A 13,709-nucleotide genomic window follows, 5' to 3' on the forward strand; every position below is an offset into this window, starting at 1 on the left:
ATATGGTGGCAATACCCCCACCCACAGGGCACGAGCTGTCGCTGACTGATGATCGTGATGTACTGTATGAATCATGTGCTCGGACTTTCGTTGTGACTGAAGGAGATTTTGTGTTGTCATATATTTGAATGCAACTAGACCATGAGGTCTACTTGGTAGTCATTTTTAAGTCAAGTTTTAACATCACAAGTTGCATATTGGACTTGGATCTCAGCGGGACTCATCATTCAGTACAGTTTAAGTAAACATGTAAGGTAAGAAACAATAATCAAAACACATTTGGGTGGATGCACTTTAAAAATGATATCATTGGAACAGATTTAGATACATATAAATAAGAGCACTGGGGGTAGAGCATCTTCCTCTTTTACTCTACTTCCTCATCAATGTTTGCTGAAGTGTATACGTTTTAATTAGTTTTTTAGTGACCTTTTACCAGTCAGAACATCAGTACACTGTAAACTAACTTCACCCACTCGGCTTAGTTCAGTTTTATAAGTTACACTGATTCCAATACATTCAACTTATACGCTGAACGAACAGTATGGATCCATAAACACATAAAACCAAGAATGCAACACTATTTTTATGCACACAAAAATGTGTTTTATTTTTGTAATTTTTGTTATGATGAAAGCATAGAAAATGAACAATAATAACTCTTCTCATAAAGTCTATGCAGTATTTATACAAACATCACTAACTTGAGTGAACCATGAAAGTGTATCTTAATGTGGCATGTACATGGGACATCCATCCATTTGATTAATACATTGAAATCTGAAGAACTCCTGGAAATAAAATACAAATTTGCAACACTATTTCACAGTGACGGGGTCACAGGTGTATGTTTATATGTCGGTGTTGCGTGATGACTGCTATAAAAATGGGACAGGGCAAAGACATCACCATGGCAGACATTAAGCATGCTTTATAAAGAGTGTGCTTCATTTTTATAAAACAGTACAATACAAAACAGTCTAGCACAATTTCCAGACACAATAGTTTTCATATTTACAGGATGACATCAGAAGAGGACAATGAAAAGTATTTTGTTGTTTTACACTTCTAAAACTTAACTGATGTCAAATCAGTCTGGTAACATATTTACAGTTCATAATTATTAAAGGTGGGGTAGGTAAGTTTGAGAAACCGCCTTTAGGTACACTTTTTGTTATATTCCATGGAATGCTTTTAACATCCCGATAGCAATGAATATCTTAAGTTCTTTGACAAAAAATCCATTAAAAAAAATGTAATCTGTGGAAGCCGTAGCGCTGTAAAAAGCACGACCAATCATTTTAGCTGGCCCGGCTAAAGTAACTGGATGGCCTACCTGCCTGTCAGCCTTCCATCTGTTCACAAATGTATCTTGTGCCCTCATTGTTGATGTGCGCGTTCGGCGCGTTCGTATGTGTTGGAGGAGGGGCTCTGTAACGAAGTGGCAGATTTTTTCCGGCTGTGTATTTTCAAATTCTAGCGCACTCGAGCTGGTTTCTCCAAAATTACCTACCCCACCTTTAAGTCCATATTGTGAATTTAATCTGTTAAAATTGTTGTGCGTTGCATGTGTAAGAACAAATATTGTTTTAGGTTTGTTTGTGTGTTTGTCAGCAAGACTACGGAAAATATACCTGCCAGACTTTCATGAAACTTAGTGAAAGAGCATAGGCCAAGGAAGGAATCAATTTATTTTTTAAATACTGCTGGGTAGGTACTGTAGGTCAAATTCCATTAAAAGTGTAGACTTCAGTACCGTCTCTGAGCAACAGAGGGCAGCAGAGTAACGCTGTTACAGCTGCAGAATATTTGTTCCTAACTCCGACCGAGATATTATTTGAGGTGAGAATATTAACAGGAACTCATTGTGCTCACTCTCACTAAGCTTTGTCTGAACTATGAAGGACACTGCATTACTCCCAGTTCCTGCCTTTCATAAAGTATTGAAACTACCATAAATTGCTTTGCAAGGCCCAACACTGACACATGTACTGTACTGTACTGTACGTGCCAGGACTAACTATTAATCCTAAGGAAAAAAATACACTGATTTACATTCTTTGCATTATTTTAATCAATATATTTGAAACAGTTTGGAATCATCTACATAACCATTGTTACTTTTACAAAATGCTTTGCAGTTTATCAGGGTGTTGTTACAAGTTACCATCCAGCCCTTTGTTTTATTGAAGTGATGTCACCTTCTCTAGCTCTCCTCCCTCTGTTACATTATGACCTTCATCGTATTTTAATTGTACGCTTGCGTGTCTGAAAGTCCTGAAGAGAACCCACTTAACATCTCACTGGTCAGTCTGGTTCCCCATTGTCATCTACAACCAAAAATAGACAAGTGAGCGGAAAATTGATGTAAACGCCCTTCATGATTTTTTCTGTGAGCTCAGGGATTTGAGGACATGATAAGGTGGATTCGACATCAATGACGTCAAAAATATATTTTAACGGTAGAATTACAGTAGAATTGAAACATCGGTTTGATCACAGTACTAAACAATCACAAGTATATCAATGATAACAAAACATATAATACATCCTATACAGTATATATATGTATTCTACCTATACAACTCAGCTTAGGGATGAACGCATCCCAACAAGTCTTAAATATACAAATAATACACAAAGTAAGAAGCCAACTCTGTACATGCGTTTTTCTTTTACAAACGTTTTTTTTTATACCGGGAGGACAGAACAGTGTACTGAATAAACAATTGAAAACCTAACAGGCAGAGTGCTGTCTGTGATTAAAACGGCTTGGACCAACATTTAGTGGTATCCAATGAGAAGTCACTTCCCTTTACCACATTTCATGGTGTTTTTCCAGTCAAATTGGCAGTGTTGCAGATTATAATGTAATCTATACAAACCTAGCATCAGCAAAAAATAAGCGCTTCTGTATTTATGTGACAAAAGTGCTCTAAAGTCCTGACTGTAAATACGTCTAAATATGCAGTATATAGCTGGAACTATTCAAATACATATTGGCAAGTTATTGGCATTCATTGAGCACCACCTTGTTATAATGTATTCATGAGTTTGGAGACCTTGCATCACCTCAGATGGAGCAGTGAGATGAAGGGGACAGAGTTCCTTGTAGGGCAGGAGGATGGAGTTGGCAAGAGATTTGTCGAGGTTATAAACTGGTGGGACTGATTTTGTTGCTTTTAACAGTCTATTCGAGACATCTTTTACACATTAATGATCCAGGTTTCTTCTGCAAATAAATGACAACGCACAACTAAGCAATAGAAATACACGTATCAAATCCATGCAGATTTTCTTTATCTCATACTGTATATACAGTAGTTTTGGTAACAAACCTTTTCCTCAATAAAATGTCCTATAAATAACAGTATTAAATGATTTTCAAGCACAAAGTCTAATCCAGTGTCTTGTCCCTTTAGCTTGAAACTGCTTGTAAACAACACTAATGAGAGAAACAGTCCAGAATAATCAAATCATTTTCATGTTGAACTTGCGTGCCCCACCCTGCCCTCCACTGGCAGCGGGTCCATCCACCTTTCTGAAGGAATACTCCACTGAGAAATTGTTCTTGTGCTGCCCTCTGCCTCGACTCCACACAAAGAGCAGAATGAAACAGAAGAGAACCACCCCCAGGAACATGATACAGCCCATCGCCGTGGATATGAGGATGGTCTGTAGGTCCAAAGTAAACTTCAAGAAGACTCTGGTGTCATTCAGATTTGTGTCATTAAGGTCTCCAGCATAATACGTGCGGTTGGCCATAAGAGCTGCATCTAGAGGCAGCCCACTGACTGTAAGTGTGGCAAAATAGGTGTCATTGCCACCAGCATTGCTAGCTATGCAGATGTAGGTCCCACTGTCTGTCACCTGTGCGTATCGTATTTCTAAGGTGCCCTCTCGTAACACTGTGAGGCGGCCACTGCTCTTTGTGGTGATGCGGCGGCGTTGAGGAGAGATCCAGAATATCATCGGTGCCGGCTCACCTTCTGCTTTGCAAATGAAAGACACCACCTGTCCCTCACGGGCAGTAACCTGCTGCAGTTTCCTGTTGCGGATTTTGGGCTTCTGGCAGGTAAAGTGATCAAAGAGAGCTGAGTCGGAAAAAGCGTTAAGCGCCCGTCCCTGCACCTCCACGGGTGACATGCACACTGGGGAGGCGCCATCAAAATTAAGGGTCTTCCTGCGCTGGAGGATCCACAGCAAGCGGCAGTCGCAGGCCAGAGGGTTCCCGTCCAAACGCAGCGTCTCCAGAGTGTTGACGGACTGAAAGGCTCCCTCTTCCAGGGACACCAGGCCGTTATTGGAGAAGTTAAGAAGACGGATGGACCTAAGACCACCAAGCGCATATGGCTGCACCACCACCAGATTTGTGTTTACTAGATGCAGCTCCTTCAGCCTAATAAGGTCCCGCAGCCCCCAGGACTCCAGCACAGAGATGGGGTTGTGGGAGAGGTTGAGGCTGGTGAGATGCGCCAGACTGCGTAGGGCGGAGGTGGGCACAGTGGTTATATTAGTGTGAGTTATAGACAGCCAAGATAAGTTGAGACCCTGCAGGCTGTGAGGGGCAATGTGCTCCAAGAAGGGCCAGTGATCGATCTCAAGGGCCTTCAGGTTCGCCAGTTTACGGAAGTTCTGGTCCTCTAAGCTGGAGATGCTGAGGTAGCGCAGACGAAGAGTCACCAGGTTTTGCAGGTAGGACAAAGACTGGCTGGACACAGACGTCAGGTTGCACCGCTCAATGGTTAACTCCTTCAGCCCCACTAGACCCAGGAAGGCCTTGTTGGAAATATAAACTAAATCATTGTCTCCAACTTCCAAATTTGTCAGACTCTTCAAATCTTGGAAAGTAAAGTCCAAAAGAATTACAATCTTATTCCCACTGAGGTCCAATGAAGTCAGGTTGGAGAGACGTGAGAAAGCCCCCATGGGGACCAGCTTCAGTTGGTTGCTCCTCAGTGAAAGTGACTGGAGGTTCTGGAGACTAGAAAAAGCATTCGGTTCGAGGACACTGATCATGTTCTCACTCAGGTCCAGCTTTTCAAGACGTGTAAATGGGAGCAGGTCACCATGCTCCACCCAGCGAAGTTTATTCCCGGTGAGGTCCAGGGTCTTGGTGTCCCCTGGGATGCCATCTGGCAGTGAGGACAGGCGTTTACCGAAACAGGACACAGTCTTGAGTTTCGCAATGCAATCACAACGCTGGGGACATCCTTGAGCATGGCTGGGTGACACTGTGATCATGAGAAGCAAGAACAGGAAAGGCAGGAGCCAGCCTACATCCTGGCCCAGACTCACCCCCATGGCCCTCCTTTCCACGGCTTCCTCCTGCTCCTGTCCGGGGCTGAATCACTGGGCCAGACACCTGAGAGAAGAGAGAGAAGAGGGGAAGAGAAAAGAGAATGGGAGGGCAAAAGGGAGGATAGAGAGAATGAGAGGGAGAGACAAGGAGACCAACAGTGAGACAAATTAATTGAACTCAATTCCCCTCCAAACACTCCAAATGAGAGGATTTACTATTATAAACTATAATTGACCCGGCACATCAGCTAAATTAAAGCTGGAGCTCAAGTTAATTCTCAAAGGACTGAGTCTTTAGTCAGTTGAAACAGTTCGATTTACAATGGGGGGGACTGTGTCTCACAAGCAGTCATATGCCAGCACACACAAAAAGGGAATAGCTGTGAGTCAATTTTATATTTGACAGTTGTTTTGCTCTCTGGCTATTTCATGCATTGTAAATGAAAACCGTTAAATTGGAAATAGATTGTTTTCATCAGACCTCATAGTGAGACAACTGAAAATGCATAAAAAAGGAAAACAATTGCAGCCTCTCAAAACACTTAAACAGCTATTAGCACTGCAAAAGGCACACACAACGGTCCATGTATACACCGTGGGGAGGTAGAATATCAACAAATAAAGTCTCTGGAGAAGAAAATACCTGCATGTAAAGATGCTAAATAAAATATGACAGTGACAATGAACAATCCAATCAACAGATTGTATCATATGGCGCAGTATATCCTTGAGTAAATGCCTGACAAGGTCACTGGCCATAGCAGAAGGCTACGACTGAGTGCACCACAAAAGCCCAGTCCATCACATCATCTGCATAAGTCTCTGAGGCATGAGGCTTATATGAGAGGAGCCAGACCTGCCTATGGGTTTCATATAACACACACGGACCTACACACACACACACACACACACACACACACACACACACACACACACACACACACACACACACACACACACACACACACACACACACACACACACACACACACACACACACACACACACACACACACACACACACACACACACACACACACACACACACACACACACACACACACACACACACACACACACACACACACACACACACACACACACCCCTCCGTCTGCTGGTGGCTTTTGGCAGCCAGAGTGTTAATCCTTTTAAAGTCCATTGTGAAATACCAACTAGTGGGATGGTGGAGAGAAACTCCAGAAAACATATTCAATAACATCGTCATTATTGAGTGGTGAGGCTGACAGTGTGTTAAAACACTGAGCAGTGGGACTATAACTGTTTCACACATCAGGAGGTCCCTGACCTTCAATATGTGCTGGTTATGTCACTAAAATGAAACACAACATGTGCTCATTGACACAATTGTCCCTGAAAAAACATTGAAACACAAATGTTACCAGAAATGTGCCGGGCCCTACTCATCAGTTACAAAGTAATAATGGACAAATCTATTACTGTGAGATATAAGGAGACAGTATTAAAGGGTTTTAAATTCACAGCTGCTACTGTTACAGATGACTTCATGACAGATTTAAAGTCCCTCTCCTCCACACATTTACAATACACCCGGCTCTGAGATGAATATTTCCATTACCCAACCTGCCGCTGAATTAAATTAACTTTCTGAACTGTAGAAGACAGGCTTAAAATGAGCAGAATATTCCTTAAACAGGCCTTATTATGCTTCCTGGGGTTTTCATTTTCCTGTAGTGTGTTATATAGGTTTTTGTGCATGGTCTTCAAAGGATAACATCTCAAAGTTTCCTCCAGAGGGAGTTTTCTTTCTCTGAAAATAAGCCCCTTTAAAATAAGTTTAAAGCACAAAATGTGGACATCTCAGATTGTTAACAAACCCATTGTTTGGATCAGAAAGGACACTGTGGAAGGCAGCAATGTACTTTGCCAACACTCACTTCCATGTGTTAGATTGTGCAGCCTGACAGCCTTTCACAGGCGGGACACACATTTTGTCTATCACTGTAGTCTAACAAGGCCCACTAGAATAAGAAAATGCTATTTCTGCACTCAAAAGCAGTCCTTGTGTTTTGGTCCATTCTTTATAAACGACCATACATGAAAGCTCAGGCGTTGTGTCTTGTTTTATTCCACACATTCTTCTTTCTTCTTCACAACTTGGCACCTATCCACAATGCAAGAGTATCCATAGTTCAGCAATGTAATCCTGGGCTGCTAGCCTCAAGCAGAGATGAGGAGCGGGCTACACAGATCTGCTAAATTCACTTCTAACTCCACACCCACAGATTTTCCATTTTCTGCCCGGATCCCTTTCTGTACAGCAATTTATGTGAAGAAAGTTAGTTTGAAACACCTAACGTTGATGTGTAAACTATGTACAGTTCATATATAAATATATGAGTTTCATTATATATAATCACTGAAATCAGTAACTAAAGCACTTTAAGATGCAGTGACATCTGAATGTTAAGAAGTTTCCTACTTTCATAACCATGTGTTCCAGTAAACAGCAGGTGGGCAGCGACTACAAAAGTAACCACACACTTCCTTCCCCACAGCCCCCACCTCACATATAAAAATGTCAGTCACATGGCCAGTTTTCCTAGCACATATCTGGTAGCAGTCACTCAACAATAGGCAGAGACACAGGTCAACAGCAGGTGGATGGGGCCGTGTGCACTCTGCTGTACATGATCCCCCTGTGGGCTCCACACAGAGCTGCTGCTGCTCAGGAGGCTGCTGTTACCTGCTACTGAGCTGAAGTCAAAAATAATTGTTGTTATCTTTGATTGCACACCGGGAACACAACCATAGTCTACCCTGCTGACCCTTAGCTGACACTGAAGACAGAGAGTTGAGGAACTGCTGAGAAACGAGTGTCAACACCTTCACTCTTAGTCCTTGTACTTTACTGCAGATACGATAATACTTTATTGTCAGCTTACGTCTGACATTTGTCTTGCTCCATTTGCAACATCCTCAAGGGAAAATATTGAAGACAAGATACAAGGGAACAATAATTTAACAAAACATCACGATCACTGAATAAGTTGAGGTACATGAAAGCTTGACAGTAGGATGTTCACTTTCCAATCTGCACCAGCCATGTCTGGCAGGCACAATCAATATGCAGCTCTGTGCACATCAGCTTCGATAGAACAATACTGAAGGTGTCTAACGTTGTCATGGAGATGCCTGCACCCCCCCACCTACAGCTTCAAATTCTCTTCATAGTGTATTATTTTCCACACACGCCTGAAACCCACCTGTCCACCAGTTTCCTCCTCCGTGCGCTGACCTCACCTGAATGTCTCGTCTGCAGCCACCTGCCTGCACGGCTGCGGCTCATTCCTTTGTTAGCACTTCAGTAAATATCTAGGTTAGTATTTTCATAAAAATCTCAGAGTGGAATATTGCCTTCAGGCTGTGGTACCTGTTTACTCGCTTTCCTGCCTTAACTCTACCTGCTGCATCTTCTCTGTGATCATATTTAGGTCACCTGCTGCCCAAAAACTGTAATGAAAAGAACATTTGCTGTCACTGTCAGAAAGACTTATTATATGCAAAATCATTGTCAGTGCATATTGTGTGCACTCATCCTGTAGCATTAGACAAAAGGTCAGTTTTCCTTAACTTAACATTCGGTTGCCAGGCAACATTTACTCATCCAGTACTTTCTATTAGAAAAACTGCCCGAAGTAATGCTCTATTCTGGAATAAAATCAATATTTATACACGAGGGGGTGGTTTGAATTGAAACCGAATTAGGTTAGATTGAAATCCTTTAGGAATGATGCGCGGTTTAGTCAGCTTTACATATTTGGGCTTCTCAGCTGTTGACTTTCAAATGATTTATGTAATGACTTTGTAATGCCTCAAGGCTTAAAAAGACACGGCCAGCATCACCGAATAGTTTGTTGTGGACTTTGAGTTTATGAAAGTTTAACAGCTTTTTTACAGTAGACGTTTTAACTTATTATTGCAGGAAGAGTGTAACTAATAACGTTAGCAATGGCTCTGTTAAATTAAAGTGTCCCTGTAAGCCATTGCAGTGTGGAAGTGGTCCAAAATGCAAAATGCAAGGAACCTAAGACTGAAATAGCTAAATGCAACTGAGCCATTATTAAAACCTGTGCTTTTGCTACTTTTGCTTTTGTACATGACAAAATGTCTGCCGTGAAAAAGGCCCTTGATCAAAGATGATGACTCTTAAGTGCAATCTAAAATATATTTGATATATTAAAGCCTGAAACATTCCTTATATACAGTAAAAGAAAATACTCTGCCATGACAATGAAAGACAGCATGCGAGCACAGACAAACACTGTTGTTGTCTTCTCTTCAGACGCTTGCATTGCAGATCACACTAGCTTTGTGATACAAATTTAGGTGACATGTTAGCAACAAGGAACACATTTGTGTAGCCTGAAGCATTGAAGTACTTAAAAGGGAACAGAATGTTTCTGGCTAAATAAAAGCCACGGTACAGAAAGTCAAAGATTCTATGATTTCCATTTAACATTTAGGAACAGTTAAATGGGCTCTGTTACACTTTTGGGGTTTTTTCCTTTCCTGTGTGTAATATAGGTTTTAGTGCATGTAAATGGTTTCCTCCAGTTGAGTTTCTCTCCCACACACTCCCCCACTGCCTGAAAAGCCTCCATAGGAGTCCTTTGTTTACTTCCGTTACATAATGACATCACCATGTAACACTCGCCATCCTATTGGCTAGCGCTCCAACACATCATACTTGATAGGCTAATGGTCAGGACATCTCTATGCGGGTGACCAATCACAAAAGAGCCGGGCCAGCTAACCAATCAGAGCAGACTGGGCTCTGGTTTCAGACAGAGGGTGAAAAGAGGTGCTGCAGCACAGGCAGTGTGAGAAAAATAAAGACCTTTTTGAACAATAAAGCATGGAGACATGTCACAGTAGAGACAGAAAATACAAATATGAAGCTGAAGACAAGCCTCATAATGCCCCCTTAACATTTAGTAAGAGTTAAGTTAAGCTAGTGTGATCTGCAATGCAAGCGTCTGAATCAGGGTGTACCAAGAAGTCAGTCAAGTCGCTTCAGCTGATTCAAAATGCTGCAGCTCGTGTACTAACCAGAGTTAGGAAAAGGGACCACATTACTCCTGTTCTGGCTGCCTTACACTGACTCCCTATAGAACACAGGATAGAATTTAAAATTCTTCTTCTCGCCTACAAAGCCCTTAATGGGCAGGCGCCATCTTACCTTAAAGAACTCATTATACCCTACTGTCCTACTAGGGCATTGCGTTCCAAGAATGCAGGGTTGTTGGTTGTTCCTAGAGTCTCTAAAAGTACAATGGGAGCCAGAGCCTTTTCTTATCAAGCTCCACTTTTGTGGAATCAGCTTCCAGTTTGTGTTCGGACGGCAGACACCCTATCCGTTTTTAAGAGTGCGCTTAAGACCTTCCTTTTTGATAAAGCTTATAGTTAGGGCTGATTAGATTCAGCCCCTAGTTTTGCTGATATAGGCTTAGTTTGTCGGGGGACATCTTACTTCTTCCTTCTCTCTGTCTATACCTGTGTACTCTCATGTTCCGATTAACCCAGCTTCCCCAAATTTCTTTCTTTTTGGTGTCTATATACGCCGGGATCCGGAGTCATGGATGATCCTGCGGTCCTGTGTCATGGATCGCGAGTCCTGGATCGCGAGTCGTGGCTGTGGTCCTGGATCATAAGTCCTGGATGAATAGATATACTCATGGATTCATCTTCCTATTATATACACATGCATTTCCAAACATTTGGACTACCTATGTTGCAAATGTATTATCTTTTCAATTTACACACGGCATCTATTGCACGTCTGTCCGTCCTGGGAGAGGGATCCCTCCTCTGTTGCTCTCCCTGAGGTTTCTCCCATTTTTCCCTTTAAACTGTGGGTTTTCTCTGGAAGTTTTTCCTTGTACGATGTGAGGGTCTAAGGACAGAGGGTGTCATATTGTCATACTGATATTCTGTACAAACTGTGAAGTCCACTGAGACAAATGTAACATTTGTGATATTGGGCTATATAAATAAACATTGATTGATTGATTAAGTGACATCAACATGAATAAACAACTATGTCAGTGATATTGAGACGTGTGCTGATAAACAATATTCAGCACATGTCTGGGTGTGCAGTGATTGCCATGGTATCAACAGAGTCTTCCGTCAGGAGCTGGATAAAACAACTGGGAATAGGATGTTATTAAAATGTCATTAAGGAAAAGAGCAGTTGTTGATTGCCCCTTTTTCAAAGTAAGGCGATAATTAGTTGTTAGTGTCTTTATCTTCCTGAATGCCCCGTCTCATCTACATGCAAAGGGCCTTTATGACCCTGCCTTTAACCTGAAACATTTTTGTATTCAACTCGAATTAATCTGAATAAACAGAGTAATTTCACAATTGATCATGTGATTATAACGGTCACCTTCACAGAACTGGTCAAGCTTAAATCACCCTCTGAGTTTTTTGGGTCCACCTCTTTTTTTTACATTTTTACATGTTAAACATGAGCATGTTTAAATGCTGATGTTATCATTTAGATCTAAAACGGCTGTCTTCAGGACATCGTCACTGAGCCGCAAGCATGGCTTTAGATTCTTAGTCTTGTTTTTATTTACTGTCTAACTTTTTTTTCTTTTTCTTTTTTTCTGATCCTTGTGCAACTAAATTAAAATGCTGATTAAGGCCTCCTTAATTACAGTGGAAGGTGAATTGCATGAGTGGTAAGCAATCATCCAGCAATTACACCCCTCCGCTCCTCCTGCCAGGTGTCCTCTCTCTGTATGGATCTCAGAGTCTGTAAAGTACTGATGGCAGAGCTGACCGGGTATTCATGATGACTTCGATAATCTTCTGATTTCACGATGAGGTTGACTTGTGTTTTAGGTGAGTGGTCTCAAAATCTACTGGACGCATTGCTGCAGTTTCTTAAACAAGTATCCTTAAAGTTGAAATGCTGTCATTTTGGGCATACCTAAACTTTTAATAGTGTCTACTAGGTCAGTGGTTCCCAACCTTTTTTCCCTAAGGTCCCCCCCAAATGACTCCTGTTGGAAGTTGCGCCCCCCCCCCCAAACATACACACAAGGGGGGGGTGGGCGCAACAGCGCTAATTAAAGTTTAAAAGTCTCAAAATGCTACAACTGTCACAAACTGGATGAATGTGAAGTATGTTGTTAAAGGAGGGTGAAAGCGTAATTAAGGAGCACTATTGGAGTGACTTTGATGGTTATTGGACTCAGGATTAATTCATTTGGATTCCCGCTGTATGAAGAAATTAAAGGACGGCGCAAGTGAAAACAATTCGCAAAGGGAACAAACTGTTTAAAACACATGCTCAAAGTAAGCCGGATTTTGCCATTGTGATTATGTAGATTCAAAAGTCGTAAATAATCTACAAAATGGAGGAGACCGATCTGATCGGAGCAACTGTGACAAATAATCCAACTGAAACCGGCATGGACAATGACTATGTTTTAAAAATGCGCTTATCCAGACAAGCCCGGTTTGAACAATTTACGGGCAGAAGAAACATTTCTATTAAAGAAACGATTATACATTTCTGTCTTTTTATGCCTTTAAAAGCTACTAACTTCAATTTGTATTCAAATTAATTAATCAATTATTTTGTATATTTTATAGTAATGTAGAGACATTTTAGTGACAATCATGTATTGCGTTACAATCATATTTTTAAAAAAAAAGTCTAAATATGACATTTGGCCTCAAATCATCTGAGGCCTGGCGCCCCCCCTGCGGTCTTTGGCGCCCCCCAGGTTGGGAGCCACTGTACTAGGTCAACATTTTAATTTGTTATTTGATATAGATTTATTTTTAGGCATTCTTAATTATAGTTGTAAGTGAATAGTTTAATTGCAGGAGTGATAAGCAATTATCCAGCGATGACACCCCTCCACTTCTCCTGCCATGTGTCCTCTCTCTCTGCGTATGGATCTCAGAGTGGCTGACCCGGTATTCATGTGTTCTCTGACTGCAGCCCAATTACCATCCAAATCCCTGCAATGTAAGTAAGAGAGGGAGAGGGACTGTGGCCTTTTAACTAAAATAAAAGTCAGGTTAGAGAGCAGCAGAGCCAGATTTAGACAGTAAATGGGCTTTAAAGCTGCAAGGGCAGGGGGCTTGGTCGATTATTCTGCCATCTCTCTTCCCCCTTACCAGCTTTCCCTGCACAAATAACTACATAATTTATTCCTGAGACTACCCTTAACTCCCCACCAGACTCTTTTTTGTTTAAACAGACACCATTAGGGGCTTGAATGACAGCAAATTGAGCTAATGTGCTTTATGCAAACGCTCCTTCTTGGCTATTAAAAATAATAGATGGTGAGAACCCCACATGTTTCAACATGAGGACATTAGGATGGGATCAGACAGAGGGCAG

General features: G+C 41.7%; 1 protein-coding gene across 1 annotated transcript in view; it reads right to left on the reverse strand.

The window, feature by feature from the left end:
- Positions 1 to 601: 601 nt before the first annotated feature.
- The window catches only part of lingo3a (leucine rich repeat and Ig domain containing 3a), a 37,051-nt gene continuing 23,943 nt past the window's right edge, over positions 602 to 13,709 (reverse strand). Inside the window, exon 2 of the mRNA XM_079647542.1 lies at positions 602 to 5,365. Coding sequence (XP_079503668.1) covers positions 3,472 to 5,304 — 1,833 coding nt within the window. The 5' untranslated portion in view covers positions 5,305 to 5,365 and the 3' untranslated portion in view covers positions 602 to 3,471. The remainder of the gene's footprint in view (positions 5,366 to 13,709) is intronic.

The sequence above is a fragment of the Notothenia rossii genome (assembly GCF_949606895.1).
Source record: "Notothenia rossii genome assembly, chromosome: 1".
Classification (NCBI taxonomy): domain Eukaryota; kingdom Metazoa; phylum Chordata; class Actinopteri; order Perciformes; family Nototheniidae; genus Notothenia; species Notothenia rossii.